The 17,861-nt window shown below is 44.3% G+C and overlaps 1 protein-coding gene across 22 annotated transcripts in view; it reads right to left on the bottom strand.

Moving 5' to 3' along the window:
* The window catches only part of KALRN (kalirin RhoGEF kinase), a 622,455-nt gene that overhangs the window by 91,995 nt on the left and 512,599 nt on the right, over positions 1 to 17,861 (bottom strand). For 2 of the 22 annotated variants that reach the window (XM_074330723.2, XM_088794254.1), the window contains exon 1: positions 16,887 to 17,130. The exons of 15 other annotated variants lie outside the window; for them this stretch is intronic. In XM_074330723.2, the coding sequence (XP_074186824.1) occupies positions 16,887 to 16,971 (85 nt within the window). In that variant the 5' untranslated portion in view covers positions 16,972 to 17,130. Of the gene's footprint in view, positions 1 to 16,886; positions 17,147 to 17,861 lie in introns of those variants that run through there. 5 more of the 22 variants (XM_074330719.2, XM_074330724.2, XM_074330741.2 and 2 more) reach the window with 5 other exon arrangements.

A 17,861-nucleotide genomic window follows, 5' to 3' on the forward strand; every position in this document is an offset into this window, starting at 1 on the left:
GCACGTCGACTTTCAAAGCTACTTTCTCAAGGTTATGCAGAAACACCCTTTGTGGTTCAGGAAGAACAATATAGTCCACCACTGGCACCAAGAGTGGCTCTTGCCAGAGCTCAGTGGGTGACCTCCGTGCTCCCAGTCTGGAGAACACACTGTTCAAATCACAGGGTAAGCTTGGAAAACGGGAAAGCAATCCTAACAATCTATTTTTTCAGAGTCCTCACTCTGTGGGTTTTTGTGTTTGTCACCCACGTGTCACCCCCAATTGTTTCAGAAAAGGGATCTCTTACCGATAGGATCCAAGAGCACACAACACAGAATCACGTGAGAGTTGATGCTGTTATTTCCTTTATCCTAGGGATGGCTCTGAAAAAGACCTCAAATAAGACCACCAGGCTCCAGATGGCGGCAGTTTTTCCGGGGGGTGGGAGTGGGGAAGGGACGATGCATAGATAGAAACCATAAGGTGAAAACACCTTCTTCATTCCCCTCCTTTTGGTCTCATCAAGTTCAAAGTCAAAATGAGCAACTTTTACTTCAAAGCAAAGGATCTCAATCGACTAGCATAGGGGAATACTGACTTTCTCTGAGGCAGAGCCCCAAAGCAAGGACATAAAGTTTTAATGATCATGCTGGAGGGCAGGGGGAAGGGATATTCCATTTCAAAAATCGTCTGGATCCATCCCACAGGTTAGACACGGCTTGGATTTTTGCCTGCTGTCCTCTGGGGAAGTCAGCTCCTGCATATTGGCCTGGCCTGTGGGCCGAGCCAGAGATAGCACGGAGGAATGGCTGATGGGCAGCTCAGGGAGAACTCTCCTTTCAGTTACAAGAGTCAACAGGTGGGCTCTGGGCCGTGACATCCAATACACTCACTAGGTCTTCGAATCCTAAGGAATGATGCAGGAGTGTCAACACACGGGAGCAGGGAAATTAATCACAGTGACTCACAGGCTGCCAAGGCTACTAGGAGAAGGCAGGTGAAACAGATAGCGTTCTGGGGGGGCTGTGACCACTGGAAACAGTCTCCTTGGGAGAGCCAGTACTATTTTAAGAGACAAACAAGTGTGACTGTGGTTAAAGATAATCACAGTCAGATGTTGGCAAAAGTAGACAAACATTTCTAGGTCTCTGCTATTTAGGGTATAAAGGCGCACGTGTGTGTGTGTGTGTGGTGTGTGTATGTGTGTGGCAGTACTTACGTTAAGGGCTTTTGGTGGCACAGGGCTTATACTAGGGGTGCCAAAAAATGTATACAAGTGGACACTTTGGTCAGTGTTGCTCAAGCAGTAGTTTGCTGTAATCAGAAGTGTCTGGGCACTGATGGTAACCACTTTGAGCAGCTCTTGTAATTGCAGAAGTCAAACATGACTTGCATTCATCTTTTGTTATCGGTATATATTGAGTATTATAATTTTAATACAGTTTTCCTTTCTTATAATGTGTATGCATTTTTTTTGGCACCCTCTGTATATACAAATAAAACAGCCCACAAGGAAAAGCTGCTTCTGGAACTGCTAACCCATTCCATAGTTTCAGGGACACAATATGGAATTGTACCAGATTCCATTACAGTAATAAAACAGAAAAGTAGAACTTGATACAACAATCAGAATCTAGTTGGGCAGCAGGGTAAGCGGGAGAGACAGCAGACTATTGAGAGGACACCAGAACACAACTTATTAACCACATGCTCTTGGGAAAATAATTTCATCTCTCTGAGCCTCAGTCTTCCCATCTGTGAAATGTGTAGGCTGACTCCCCAAAGTCAAAGACCAAAGAAGATACGACAGTACCACATAGTAAATTGCTATCTGTTCATCATTTCCATAGACTCTCCATTCTCATCCACAACTCCATGTCCTTTCTCATGCTATTTCCTTTGCCTGTTTCTTAGATGAAAAACATCCCTCCGGACCAGTCAAGACCCAGTCCCCATGTTACCTCTTGACAAGGCCTTCCCTATACACATTTTCCTCATTTCTCTGGAAGAGCTGGGCATCCTGTCCCCTGAGCACATACAACAGAAGAGGCAGAGGGACTTCAGTCGTCTTTAAACTCATTGCAGTTTCTCATTAGACAAAGGGCCCACAGAGCAACAGAGAGGACGCCTGCTAGCTGCTTTCCCAGCACCCATTTCTCTCTCTCTCCTTCATAAAAGCACCCAGATTTTCTAGCTTTGCGAGTTGAAACCCTATCCTTGCTCAATGTCCACCCCCATCCCCAGGGGTGGGTCCTAAAATAACCAGAATATTTTATTCCCTGGGCCACGGGGATTAATTCAAGGATAATCACGTGACCCGACTAGCATAGACAAGCTCAAAGAGAGTCAGTTTTGGAGCCTTTTGACTTCCTCCTTCCCACCGAACGTGAAGGTCTATAAGTGAGTTTCACTATTGGACAAAGTAATCTAAATCTAACCCATAATACATTTAATGACAATGTCAAGTTTCTTTGTTTTTTGTCTAAAAGTGATAGATGTACTTACTAAACACAAGCTGATTGGTTGCTGATGACAGAACAGAAATTTCTGAGCCGTAAATGGCAGATCAGATATTTACTGGAACACAGCAGATAATTGCAGTCATTAAAGGCACATATCCAAGATGATCAACTTTGGACACGAATACAAGATAATGACACAGGACAAAGCCTGTGTCGCCAAAGCTCTTAGCATAAGCATTGTTTGGCGTGCACGTGTGGGCGCGCACACTTTTATACTCTAAATAGCAGAGACCTAGAATAAATATCAAGGTTTTTAGTAGTGGCCTGCTGAAGAATTGCTTAAGAACCCAACACACTGGCTTCCAGGTGTAGGGAGGAGACCTTTGATCTCTTTCTTAATTAAACTGTCACCGTGAATCAACTCCATGACCCACTAGATCAGCAACTTGTTTTGAACGGGGACACTCCCCGGGATCAAAACTTGGGCAAAAGGCCAGTAATGAGAGGCCTCAGTTACAAGTCTGTTTTCTGGACAGCTTTGAAAGAGATTCACTAATCCCCCATTCCACTTCATGGTTCATTTAAAACTACCCTATAAGTCAGAGAAATATCTGCTAATGAGAGAGAATATTGTTATTTATCAGCTAGCATTTACTGAGTGCGTTCTACACGCCAGGAAGCCAGGAACTATACTAGGTAATACACACATTTTTTTATTTGAATCCTCACAAACACCCTAGAGATAAATGCCTGTATTTTCCCAAGTATACAGAAGAAGAAATCAGCATAAAGAAGTGAAGTAACTAGGCTAATGCAACTTAGTAAAGTGCTGATGCCAGGAACTCAGCCTGACCCCCCCAACTCATGCTCTTCCCTTACACACTCGAGCTCAAGAGAGAACTGCCCACAAAACCCTCTAGTTTATTTACAGAAAGTGACAGACAGATGAGCACAACCACCCCTACTGGCCCATGTTCCCTTCTTGCTCACGTCTTTGTTTGTGATACTAACCTGGGCATTTTCAGAGAATGTTAGAATCACAGCTCTAGAAGCTTTGAGATCTGGTTCTCCTCTCAAATGTAAGCTAGGGCAGTTTTGAAAGATACATACACTCAAGGCAGCCTCTGCAATCCTGCCTCTCACTGTTAGCGATCAAACAGAAAAATGAACATTGTCTTATTTGAGTCATAACCTGCTGCTATTCTAAAAATGTCATATATATATATATATATGTCACATTATGTATGTACGAATGTTACGGTGTAGGATGCCAATCATGACTATAAATACAAATTGGAGGCATGACTAAATTATAATAAGCTAAACTTTACAAAGTGAAATTTTATTTACTTTGTATTTACACATTTGTAGTATAAAGATGTGCAAAGTTATGCCGTCATAGAATGACAGATGCTGCCGTTGTCCTGTCTCTGAAATATGTACCCATTAATATAGAAAAAGATGCAATGCAAACAAAACGCAAGCCAGACAAGCAAACAAGGGTTGAAATCCATACAACACAATATGCAGATTGTACCTCATAAACCTGGGATTGGTGACTTTGGAATAAGGAACAACAGTGAGCACATAATTGTGGTATAATGCTTGGCAGGGAGCCATGGTAATTACAAATCCAGGTGAGTTACGTCATGAATACTTTACAGTGGGAGGAAACTGAGAAGGTGGAGAATTTGGCTGAGTTTCTCCAAGGGACCCAGCCAAGCTAGGATAAACTCCAGTAGTCACTTGGGATGACGACACTATGAACTTCTCTTTTCCTTCCAGGGGTCTGATCTGGCCTTTTCGGGGGCTTTGCCCACCTTCTCTTCTAACTCCTGCACACACACACACACACACACACACACACACCGAGAACAGTCCCGCTCTGATTTTGCTCTTGCAGCCCTGGCTTGCATATGCTGACAGAAGGTCACAGTTAAATTTAGATCTGACCACCTCACTGGGAAGGAGCTGGGAAACTGGCGGATTGAGGAGAGCCATAGACACTCTGGGAGAGTTGGCTGCTTACACTCTAAAGGAAGGCTCTAGTTGGTGGTTAGGACGCAAGTTAAATTGGGAAGGAGGTATAATTTCCAAACCAAAGCACAAAGAAACAGGGTCTTAAAAATTAAAAATGCAGGAAAAAACAAAAACCTCAAAAGGTTATTGAGGTCTTCTGCTTTCATGCAGAATCCACGTACACCAATAGGATCGTCTGTTTTTTAAATCCCTTTGTGGAATGGGAATTGGGGAAGATCTCAGAGGCCGTTGAGGACAGTGTCCTGCACATGGTAGTCAAGTGCTCAACACCGCCAGGAGCAACCCATCGTCATGCACGATTAGTGGTGTATCGTGTCAATGCCTCAGAGCAAACACTAGTGCCAGGTGGGAAAGCTCTGGGTGGGGAATGGTGTGTGGGAATCTGGCCCTTTTAATGTGGATCCCAGTATCAAAATATGTAGGAATATGACAGCTCGATCAGCACTCAGGTCATGAATTAGGAAATGAGGGCCTCAGCAACGCTCCTTTGTGGACAGAGCACTAGTTCCTCGGGTGCTTATGGACCAAAGAATAACACGTGAGCTCTTGAAGCAAGCCAGCTCAAGTAAGTACCAAAAATGTGAACTCCATAAAGTTGTCTGGCTTTATGCTTCTCTTATTCTACCTCCCTTGTGTTCTCCCTAGAATATTTAGCGAAACCTTTTGGAAAGACTCCTTAAACTCAGTCCAGAATGCATGTAATATCTATTTGAGGGCTAGAAGAATGGTAGTAACAAGACTTTTGGTACTTATGTCAGTTTTTCAGACAGGATCCCTATGACCTCAATCTAAATTCCACCTCCCACCAGCAGATATTCTCATAGCATCCTTTGAGAACACTTAGAAAGTCTGTGTGTGAGAGATCTACTGTCCCCTCTAAACTGTAAATTTATAAGGGTAGTGCCATGTCCATTTTGTTCACTGGCTGTGATTCCTGATTATACCCCCGTCCTGGAAGAGTCAGAGATGACCTGTCCAGGAGACCTTAAGGAAGGCTCCCAGAACAGTGTGGCAGACCTCTCTGGGTTCTATGGGAAGGCTTCATGAGACCCTGATTACATTGGAACACACTGGTTATCCAGGCCTGGTTTTAGCTCAACCTTGACTTTCCATCTGGCCTGGAAGGTCACACGAAGGTCTCTTGAGATGTCTTAAGGAGGTCCTTTGTGTTGGCTGGCCTTGCTTGGAGACACTGGGCCAGTGGGGCAGACCCTGATTTCATCAGGACCAGTGAGTGGGATCTAACCCTCAGCTCTAGGTCCTGGAAAGCCGGCTATGATTTCAGAGTGTCAAGTTCCCCCAGAATTCCTCCAGACATTTAGAAACACCAGATGCAAGTGGCCACTGAGTGACAGATTTCTATGGGAGCAAATCTAGAGCAGGCGGCTAGGACATAGTTCCAGGAACCTGAGAGTGATTCCGATTCACTGAGGTCCCCTGACCCCTAGGTTCCTTCCAAAGAGCTGAGTCTCCCTACAGACTTGATCTAGTGCGTCTGCCCTCCTCATTCCCCCAAACAAAAGGCAGGACTATTGTATTAATACATTTCACTGCCTTCTCTACAAAGATACAAGCCATATGCTACAGACAGAATGTCTAATCACCAATTGAGACCCCAGGCAAGTCATTTCTCTTTTACAAAGTGCTCTTCTCATGGACAAAACTGAGATCTTTACGATCTGGGATGCTGTAAGAGTCTAGTGTTCTATGATACATAATCAAGGCACGCGGTATATACAGCTTTCCCTAGACAAATAGGGAGATGGCTCTAGCAGCCTGGATAGCACTGTGCTCAACCAGGCACACAGGGATGCTTGATGAGGACAAAAATGAGGAGGAAAAAAATACGGTTCAGAATGACATAGTTGGACACACAAAACATCATTCAGATAAATGACAAAATGAAACTTGCCCAAGTTCAATCAGGAGTCAGAGCAGTGGGCGCCCCACCCCGCCACACAGCCTCATCTTTTCCCTTTGACCCTGGAGCCTGCAGGCCAGCAATGGTTATGTCACGTAAAGAGGCAGAACTGGAGTGAAGTCAGGTGGCTGAGAGGTTAGAGAGTTGGGAGATGGTAGCACATTATCATTCTCTTCCTGTTCACTGTTCTTTTCAGGAGTTTCCTTCATCATGTTCCTGAAAGCTGGCTAATCTGAGCTCCGTACGAACTTACAATTTAAGCCCCACTTGTTCCCTCACAACTATGTTACTGAGAAAGGAAAATGTGTAACTGCTTTTCTTGAATATTTCAGTTGAGAAGGCCTGTGGGCATCTTTAAGCATCAAAAAGACCACCATTCTCCTGGAATTGTGGAGAGGGCTGGGAGGATGGCCTTGGATTGGTCCTGGAATGGAATAGAAGGATACAAAGTGGGACACTTTCTACTCTGGTACCTCAGTATATCATGGTCTATAAAATCTAGGATAGCTCTGTCCAGTAGTAATACAAGGGAAGTCACAAATGTGAGCCACGTATATCATTTTAAATTTTCTCGTAGTCACTTTAAAAAGTAAAAACAAACAGGTACAATTAATTTTAATATATTGCATTTAACCCAATACCTCGAAAATATTATCATTTCAACATGTGATCAACATAAAAATTATTGAGATACTTTACATTTTTTTGTACTAAGTCTTGGAAATCTGGTACGTAATTTATACTAATAGCACATCTCAATTTGGATTAGCCTCATCTGAAGTCCTCAACTAACGGCTACTGAACTGGACAGTGCAGCTCTAGAAGGTAGGTCTGACCTGCTTTCTTCTGTGGTCTCGTGCACGTCCCTGCTGCTTTGCTCACCCTATCTCCTCAGCCCTTTAAAAATCCCTTCCTGGCCTTTGAGCCTCTTTGTTTGCTCGGCCCACTCCAAACTCTTTGGAGTGTACTTTTTCTCCTAATAATGCCACCTTGGGCCTTTGAGCCATTCTCTACTGCTCAGGTCCACTCCTATGTCTTTGGAGTGCACTATCTCTTCTAATAAACTACTCTTTCACTACTTTTTTAAAAAAAAAAATCCCTTCCAGCCTTTTAGGCCCAGAGAGAACTATCTCTCTCTCTCTCTCTCTCTCTCTCTCTCCAGAGAAGTCCTCCCAAATCACTCTAGGCTGCTGTGTTTCCATCAGCTTCTGCATAATTATTTTAGTCAGCAATTAGGTAGGACTTTGGAGCATCTTTCCTCTTATTGTCTTCAGCAACTATTTTCCTTTTTCCCCCCTCATTATTTACTGTTTCATACTTAAGGAACAGCTCTCAAATTGACCTGCAAGATCCTCGGGGGCATAGAAACATATTCTCTACGGTCACTAGTCCAATATCTGCCACATAGTACTCATATATGGGGGGATACATACAAAAATGCTCAGCTCAGTTTCCCATATGATTAAGTGACTAAGGAAATCATTTGAATGTGACAGTTGGCACAGGACCACAGAGACTTCTATAAACTCAAGTCTAATAATAATCTAACACTTACCTAGCACCTACCATGTGCCAATACTAAATGACTTATATATATGTCAACTAATCTAAGCCTTGTAAAAGCTCCATGACTAGATTCCATGATCATCTTCATTTTAAAACCAGTTGAGGAAACTGAGGCAAAGAGTGTATGTAAGTTGCATACACATAAGTAGCAGAGCTTGGATTCTAACTCATTCTGGCTCGAGTCCACGCTCTTAATCATCATGATATATCGCCTCTCAGTTCAGAACAACCACAAAATATATTTTTATACCCTGCAGATCAGCCTAAGAATCAAAGGCATTAGTTTATTATACTCTCAGCCTGGACATTTCCTTAGATAAAAAGAATTAAGTTAATTCCGAAAATGTAAACAGAAGTAAACAGTAGGAGACACATGAAATTCCTCGTCCCAGAGGATGCTGTTCATAAATCCTTTGAAAACAAAAAACAGTACACCGCCGGGTGTGAAACTGCCGGGTCACTGACAACAAAGTCAGTCTTGAAAGTTCGAATGTCCTTTGATTCAGGAACTTCACGTCTAGGGATTTAGCCTATGGAAGTAACTATGGGTGCATGGCAAGACTTAACTATAAGAATGGTCATTACAATATTGTTTACAATAGCAAAAATTAGAAACAACCAAAAATATGGAGATTGAAAAGAAAAACATACCATATTTACACATGGGAAAATGTGCATCTAGTGGTATGCTGGTAAACCACTCTAAATAAAACCAAAAAAAATCTTGATTTGTGGCGTTTGGTGATTTCCCCAGTATAAATCCCCCCACCATGGCTCATCTCAACCCACCAATGGCGTAACAGTCTGCTATCGAAATCCTGAATATTTAAAAATTCCAACCTGAGCTGAACAGGCTTCAGCATATCACTGAATGCATCCATAAAAATGTCACAGAAGTTGTTCAATATGTTACGTCAAAAAAGTTTGTAATATTACTATATCATATTTCTGAAAAACAAATACACACATAAAAAAGACTCAAAAAATATATTCAGAGTGTGAATAAGGTTATCTCTAGCTAATGGAATTTTATCTTCATTTATCTGTATTTCCAAATGTTTTGCCAATATTTATGTATGATTTTGCTAGGCAGGAAAATATAGTCAAGGCTCTCTTTCCTACTTACAATAATTTAAAAATGACCTATCTTTTAAGGTATGTCTCAAAAACAAAACAAAACAAAACCCTTGGACTTTTTCAATGAAAACGACCATACAATCAGAAGCCTCAAGGGTGAGAAAATTCCTAACACCACATAAGTAAGAAAAGAACGAGAAAGGAAAGGTGGAAGTAGGGAGTGGAGATATATAAACCCCAAGACAAGAATCAGTCTGTCTATATAGTCTGATTCGGGAAAGATCTATTTCTTTATCCAGGGCCATTCCTAATCCCGTCCCATCAATCTTTTCACCATTATATTGAATCAGTACTAAGAACTATCAAGTGTAAGTCTGATTCACAATGAAACACTTGACAGCCATTAAAAGTATCCTGGAAATGCATCTACATGGGACGATGTGCAGACGATTAAGTGAAAGCAAGTTATAAAGCAGGATATAAGATATGAACCTATTTATTTTAAAAGGGGGTAAACATATAGAAAGGGATAGATTAAGTGGTTAAGGAGTAGTTTCTAGGTGGTTTAGGATTATGCTATAAAAGTTAAGCTTTTATGGTCTTTGTTTGCCTAACTTTTGATTTTTGTTTTCTATAGTAAGCATAGTTAGCTTTAAGAGTAATGAGGAAAACAAAATAAAAGCAAAGGTGTCTGAATGGGAAGAAAGACACAACAAATTCCCTTACTGGACCCTTGGGGGCTTTGGAGCGCATGGAACCGTAGATGATTCCTAATACCTCCACCTTCCCCACTCCCAACCACATGGCAAGTGAAAGTGAACTAGGGGCAGGGGGAAGCTCTCTCTACACTTCTCCAAGCTAGAGGCCCTGGGGGAACAGGAAGCCTTCCATGATAGAATGCTTTTGCTGGAGCTGGGGGAAGGGAGGAGGAAGGTGAGGGAGGGTGGAGAGAGAAAAGAAAGAATAGAAAAAAAATAAAGCAAAGAAGCCGGCTAGAGGGCATGTTAAAACACAGACTGCTGGGTCCCACCCCAGAGTTTCTGTGCCCCTGGGGCCGAGAATCCGCATTTTTAACACATTTCCCTGGCGACTACACTTGGAGAACTTCTGCTGTAAGTAGAGAGAGAAGAGGAGGCACCACACAGGTGTAAAACTGAGACCTGAAATCTGTGCAGAAGCAGAGTGTTTGCAATTCTTTTTAACAGTGAAGCATGGTTCCCCCTTTGGATGGTGAAAGAGCCATCCTTTTGCTACAGGAGCAATATGGGGATTCTAAAGGCGCGCGGCAGGGGGGTGGGGTGGGGTGGGTGGGGGTGGTAAAAAATTGGGAGTGGCCCGAGAACCTGTTACACACCAGGCACCCTAAAAGAACAAACACATGCCTACAACTAATTCCACACCAAGGAAAAGCAGATACGCCTGGAAACAAATGTTTTCCAAGGTACTGTTTCAACCTAGGGGCAGAAGGGGTTTCCCTTCCTTTCACTTTGACAGTTTCCTCACTGTAGTCCCTAGGAAAGCTATAAGAATGTGGAACAACCTGTTCTGTCACTCTGATCTTTGCTCTGTTACCTGGCTAAGACCAACTTGGCAGCCTTCTAGCTACCTCACAGGTGTAACCAGGGCTCCCTTCCTTCCAGGAAGTCCAACAAAGTTTCTGTCAACCTTGAAAGATGTGCTCCATTATTCACTGTATGAACTAAGTGGAGAGCCAAACCACCCATGCCCCAACCCCATCTGTGTGGAATACAGAAGATACCGTGTTTCCCCGACAATAAGACCTAGCCGGACAAGCAGCTCTAATGCGTCTTTAGGAGCAAAAATTAATATAAGACCCGGTATTATATTATATTAATATAGACCCGGTATTATATATAGTATATATAATTTAATTATATATACTATTTATAATATAATATTATATTATACCTGGTCTTATATTATAGTAAAATAAGACTGGGCTATGCAATTGATCTTGGCTGGAGTGAACAGAAAAATGCCTTTCATTAGATTGTTAGCCAAATCCAAGGAGTAGGCAAAGAATAAGTGGTGTCTTCTTACACAGCATAGGTTCTCGGGAACTGAAGTTACTGAAGCTATTCTCCAATTCTGGTACCCTGTGTTTCCCCTCAGAGGAGAATAATGTGGGGATGCTTAGGTTTCTTGCCAGTGTCTTCTTTCGAATGCTCTTTTATGTTAACATACAGTGATTATAATACTAGAAGTAGTCTGTGTTTTTTTTTTCCCTCTCCTAATTGGTTTAATTAAAAAAAGAAAGAAAGAAAATCTGTCATACTTCTAGATCACAAGCTTTCTTTACCCCAGTGACAACGCCACAGCATCGAGGCACAGTTGACAATGGTTTGAACCAAGACCATTAAATTACAGTATTACCTCCTAGAGAACCCTCACAAATTTAGCTATTGAGGAGTCCCCAGAGGATGGGCTCTATGTATAGCATTACAATTACTGTTACCATCAGCAACAAACCTTTTTAAAGCCCTTTACATGCCTGGTGCTCCGCTAAAGCCCTTCACATACCTCACTTCACAACAGCCCAATGGGGTCATTCTGACCACCCCATCCTTCCCCCCCAGTACCTAACCCAGGGCTGGCAGGCAGGCAGCACATAAATATCTCTCAAATGAATTAAAACACAGTGTGTTACATAAAAACCAGTGCCCTTCAAAGATGGAATGACAGGAATGCATTTTATTGATTCATTTCCACCTGAAAGGGTACACTTCAAGAAAAGGGACAAGAAAGAAAGGGGGAAAAGGGAACTCTGAATTAAACTGAACCACAGGAGAAAAATATAAACAGACATTTTTTAAGAACATGTGTCCAAGCTGCTCTGGGAGAGGCAGATACCTGCCTTCTGTGGTCTCGGGACAGAACAGCCCCTCAAAGCAGACCAGGCAGGTCCAGTTCCAAATGGCTGTGGGCAATGAAGGCACCCCCCCCATCCCCTGCAACTACAAATCATTCATAGTCAACACCCAGGTTCCAGCTTGGGGATTGCCGCTACCCTTCTCAGATGGGTCAGCCTTGTCTCTGTTCAGAGTGAAAGAAGCCACACACCCAGGCAGACAATGGAGTTGAGGAAAGAGAACAGGAACCGGTTCTAGTTCTGAACCTGCTCCCAAGCGGCTGGATCTCAATTTCCTCCTGTAGAAAAGGAGATCTCGTACATGATCTCTAAGGTTTCTTCCAGTTCTAACGGGCCATGATTTAGTCCCTCCTGCTTGAGAAGCCCCCCTCGGGTTTGAGAGCCATGCGTTTTCTATGAGCCTCCTGGAGGAAAAGCCTGGGGTTTGATTTGAAGGAGAGGGCAGGCCATGCAGCCTCTCACTCACTGAAAGAGAAGCAGCACTTCAAAAGCATGGGGAATGTTTTTAGGGCAGATGAGAACAGCATCAAGAGTCTCCAGAGGACCATCAGGAAACAGAAGACCAACAACACTGCTCCCGAGTACGGAATGCCTGCAATATTGTCCGGGCACAGAAGGGAATCCCCAGTGTTCACTTGCTTTATTAAAAAACAAACAAACAAAAAAATGCTTTTAAATTAGTTTGCATAAAACACAGAGTCTGAATTGTTACCTTTTTATTCCAAGTTAGGTCTTACCACCTTGTAGCACATGGAACCATGAGGGTGACATGTCTACAGCGTTACCAGTGATCGTTGGACCCACAGCTGTATCAGAGGAGGGACATTGGCTTCAGTGTCCAATCTCCACGTCATCCCATCAAATTCATAAGCTCCCATTTCTATTGGGCTACATTCTGACTGGCAGTCAGGACAGTTATCCAGGCAATAACTGATATCCCTGTTACTACTCCCCAGTCAGAGAATCAGATACGGGAAGAGAAGCATAGGATTTGGGTTGGGGACAGTAGGTATGCATGGTAATGCTCCCCTGATTACAGTATATCCCTGGGCGCCAGAGAAAACCAAGAGATATATTGGAAAAATATACATGCTAAATGGTCGATTCAATATTCATTGTGGTGAAGGTACTTCCAAGAAAATGAAAAAATAAAAGAAAGTGAAGAAACAAAAGGGTATGCATTGAGGTCCCAAAGATTTTGTCCCTTGGGTGGTGACTTAAACAATAGTGAATGTCCTGAGGGCTCCTCTTTGAGGTTACCAACACCTTTCTAAAGAACTTGCTATCATGGCTTCACACGTTAAATTCAGTTTATAAAATGAGCTGGATTAATTTATGGCCAAAAAAGAGACATTCACCTGAAGTCTTAGGTTTCTGCTTAGTGATTCTGGGAAAAGGTAAGAAAACAAAAGCTTATATAGATGAGGATGACTTGGGATGCCCTGCGAACCCCCATAACCCTTACACTCCACGATGTCAGAATTAAGCTGGAACCCAACCGCCCCTGTGTGAAAGAGCCATGGAAATGTGATCCCAGCATCTCCTCCAGGATAAGTCACCACCCCTCCATCTCTTTACTTCTGAGATACTCAGACTCCTGAGCTGGGCCCTCTCTCGCAGTGCACATGGGGACACTGCATGTGCTTGAGACGCAAGGACCATGATGCAGCAATAAAGAAGTATATACATAAATCCCGCACACACTGTGGAGAAGCAGAGGGTGAGAGTAAACAGGAAAGCGTTCCAAGAAGGGACTTGTGTCCACAAACTCACAGGAAATTACAAGTTGACTAGAAAATTAAAGGTTCTAAAGCTGGCTTCCACCTAGCGAGGTCAGAAAGATCTCTCGGCTCCGTGATTTAAGAAGTCACAAACTCCAAGTGATTTGAAATCCCCTTTGTCACTCTGAAGCAAGCTGCCTTCTAAAATTTTAAGATAATTAAAGAAGAACCCAGAACTGACCAACGGCTCCAGGCTTTCAGGAAAGTCTAAGTAGCCAAAGCAATCCTGAAACTTCCCAGAGTGTGACGGTGATTAATCACCCTTCAGACATATGCATGCCATTATCTCATGATTTTTCACTCCCCAAAAGGCAGTTTTAAATATATCTGTTGTCTTTCTTCCTTCTCACCTGATCTCTATTTCCATCCTACCCTTGGTTTTCAGTTTCCTGCCCTTCAACACCAATTTCAAGGTAGGAAAGAAAGACCACCTTTCATCAAACCTCTTTACCACACTCATATTCAACAGAACCCAAAACTGGAAAAGAAAAATAGATAGTTGCTGTCCTCACTTTTCTGAATCAAAAGACAAGCTCAACTAACTTCATTGCGTATTTTTCTTAAATATTGTATTCAAAGGCCACACAGGTACAGCCCTAAATCCTTGACACTTACCCTAGTGCTAACAATTACAACCACTTGGGATTTACCAGAGAAAGTCCAGGATGCCTCACTTAGCTTTGCGTCAAAAATAACCAGAACATTCCATTTCCTCTTGGTTCCCTTTCCTCAGATTTTAGAAAGAGATGTCCTTTAAATCCCAAGCGACTGGAAGCCAGTTAGTGAAGGCCCTTTGAGTTGCGAACCATGGTAGTGGGTTCTGACCCACTAGGTTCAAAGTGCAACTACTGGAGAAGTAGACAAGATCCAAGTTCTCTCAGGGGAAGAGATAGAGACCAAATAACACACCGCTTTTATTTAAAAGGAGAAGCTGCCTTTCAATTGCATTAAGTGTGTACATCCAGAGAAACTGGTTTAACTGCACAGGGAGGCAGACCTCCCTGGCTGTGATGCCCTCCATTCTAGTCTGCCTCTCCGACTCTTCCCTGAGCCCTTCTCTGTGTTGCAATGGGGCGAGGTTTTTCCGACAGTTTTGGGGCTCTAGGCAATGTACTCAAGCTCAGTACAAGACCTCAGTTCAATCTGCTTCTGAATAGATGCCCAAGGCCGGGTGGAGACTCAGATCTCTCTTTTCTGTTAGAGCCGACTGAGGGGCCCCAGAGGGATGGCCCAATAGCACTGTCTCCCTGCCAGCCCCAGCCAGGAGCGCCTTGAAAGGTGCCTAAGTCACCTCTGCCACTATCTTTCTCATATTCCAGCCCCAGCTTCCCATCTTCGCGTTTCAGATCTAGGAAAGAGTAAGGAGTCAAGCCCAGAGGGTAACAAGGCACCCACCTCTGTTACCTTCCTTTTCCCTTTAAAGCTGCTGACAGTCTCCTCCGGCTCCTTCCACATCACCTTTCCTCCCACGCCCCCTCTCCAAACCACAGAGCCTGCAGCCACCGCTTTCCCACTCTTGCAGGCTGGAGGCAGCTCAGCAGGCGCCCCACGCAGGCTCCCCACCCCTTCCTGGGCCACAGCACAGAGGGACAGGCAGGGCAATTCACAAACAAAGCAAGGACGAGAGAGAGACCCTGGGAGAATTACTCGGTAGGGAAGCTGGGCTGCCACACATCTGGATAAGCGCCACCCAAGTCCCTGCATTCTGACTTTGGACAGGAAACGGACTCCCCAGAAATCCTGCTTGGAAACCCTTCACCATGAAAGCAGAGCAAACCCACCCACCAGATTCCCTTTGGCCATTTCCTGCTTCCTCTCACTTTTAATACCCCCTTCCTTCAATTCCCAGCCTTGGTTTTAAAGGCTTAGATTTTTGTGAGGGTCCCTGGCCCCCTAAGATTCCTTCCCCATCTGAATTCTGGCTTTTTGAGCTGGCAGCCACACAGTTCCAGGCTGTTCTAATTAAATGCAGAGACTGAGAGAATCTCATGCTGGGCTTATGAACATTTATGATTTGGGGAAATGTCCTTCAGATTTATTAGTTTTTGTAGCCTTGTATCTGCTCTGGAAGGAGAATCTGTAAGGGCAGTGATGTGTATGTGGCATAGGAGATGATGAAGGGTTACTCGGATGAAGTTTATTTATCAGTAACTCAGAGAGAAAGTTCCAGCCAGACTTTGTTACACAAGAATGAGGACAGAGACTGGGGCATTATAATGGGGGTGGAGGCAGCAGGTCCAATAGGTGACACTTAAAAAGGGCAAATGTCAAGTGAGAGGCTATAGTCTCACTTCTAATCACACAGAAACAGAATCTCTCTCCCCTCAACCTCCAAACTGAAGTGTTAAAGTGACATGACAGCTGTAGCAACATCTGCTAACTCCGTCTAGGAAAATCGGATTTCTTTTTCAGGAGAGGCTACAAAATTGATAACCTTCCCTCTGGGATCCTTCTCACCACCTTGTTTTGTAGGCTGATTTGGGGGAAACAAGTTGCTTCCTGCAAGTCTCCTCAACAACATTAAAATTAGAATAATTAAACTCAGTGCTAATTGGGTACATAGAGACTTCTTGGTTAACTAATGAGCCAAACTCTGGCCCAGAGCTGCAAACCTACACAGGCCTGAGAAAGCCCACGCAGAGAAAAGCCGCTGCAGTCCCCAAAGAAAATTGTCACTTGGCAAAAATAGTTCCTGGTGTAGAGACAAGTGTCAAATACATTCCTATAGCTAGGAGTCAGCAGTTAATCCCGAAGCTGAGATCCATATGTAAATGAGAGCAGGGGAGTATGGCTCTGCCATTGTGGGATGACACGCACAGCTCGGAGTGCCCTCTCCCCAGCTCCCGAATCCGCACCCCACCCCGCTGCAGGCTGGCGCCCAGACATCCAAAGTCGCTGATAAGTAGTAACTGAGTTTCCAAACTGCAGCTCGTATCCAAGTTAGAACCTCACCGAGGGGGGCGGGGGGAGGGGAAGAGAGGGAGACAGAAACTGTGTTCTGCCGGGGAAGCTGAAATGTACAGCAGTTCAGTGCAAACTCTCTCCTTTTGCCGCCCCCCCCACTCCCCTTCCCCATGTCTCCCACCCCGGCGGTCTCCACCCCCCCACCTTGTATTCAGCCGCCCCAGTCTTTGACTAAAAGAAGGCGCAAACGCCAACAGTCACTCACCTCTGCACGACAAGCAACAGCAGCACTTAGCAAAGAGCCACCCCAAAGAGGGACCTCGCGTGTAAGCCCGGTCTCCACCCTTCATGCTGTCACACGGCCCCAGCGCTCCCGCATGGCCCGGGGCGCCAGCAGCGGGTAGCAGCGCAGGGGGCAGGAAACTTCAGCGCCTCAACCCTGGAGCCAGCTCCCTCCTTCGCTCCCCGCTCCCTCCCTCCCCACCGTCCTCTCCCCGCACTAAAGCCTCGGTCTGACTTTCTGGGAGCCTGAGCCACCTTGGGGAGGAGGGGAGGGGCCCCGGCGGGGAGGGAGGGCCTAAGGGGGGCGGAGTTCCAAAGTCCAGCTGTTTGTTGGAGTCGCCACCAGCAGCGTGGCCCAGAGCCTTGTGCAACGCCGCCGGTGGCTGTGGGCACTGGGCAAGCCTAGGGAGGATGGTCTGTGTCTCACACAGACCCTGGCACAAAACAGGTGCTTCTTCTGTGCAACTTCCTCTCCTCAAAGGTCACCATGATTAGCTTCGCTTTAAAATATACAACCAGATGAGGCCCAAACCCCTGGGACAGGAGCAGATTTAGGGTCAAGACTCAATAATGCTTTTTCTCTCTCACAGGTTCTCCCTCTTCTTCCCCTCAGTCTTCAAACGTGGACAGCCTCCTCTGCACTGAGTTCACCTTCACCTACCCCTTTTCTTTCCCTCCTTTTAATATGTAATACTACTAATAATAGTGCCTCCTTTTTTTTCATTGGCTCCCCAGCGGTAATAATATGCAAAAGCACTCTGGATTTGGACACATAAAACCAAAATTCAAAGCTATTTTTTCCCTCCTATTAACTGTTTGACCTTAGACAAGTTACTTCACTTTAATGATCTTCAATTTCATCATTTAAAGAATAAATAAAAGAAGGAAAAAGAATACCTACCATGTTTCCCCGAAAAGAAGACCTAACCGGACAATCAGCTCTAATGCGTCTTTTGGA

The sequence above is a fragment of the Rhinolophus sinicus genome, chromosome 17 (genome assembly GCF_057876585.1).
Source record: "Rhinolophus sinicus isolate RSI-liver-muscle chromosome 17, RSI-T2T, whole genome shotgun sequence".
NCBI classification, from domain to species: Eukaryota; Metazoa; Chordata; class Mammalia; order Chiroptera; family Rhinolophidae; genus Rhinolophus; species Rhinolophus sinicus.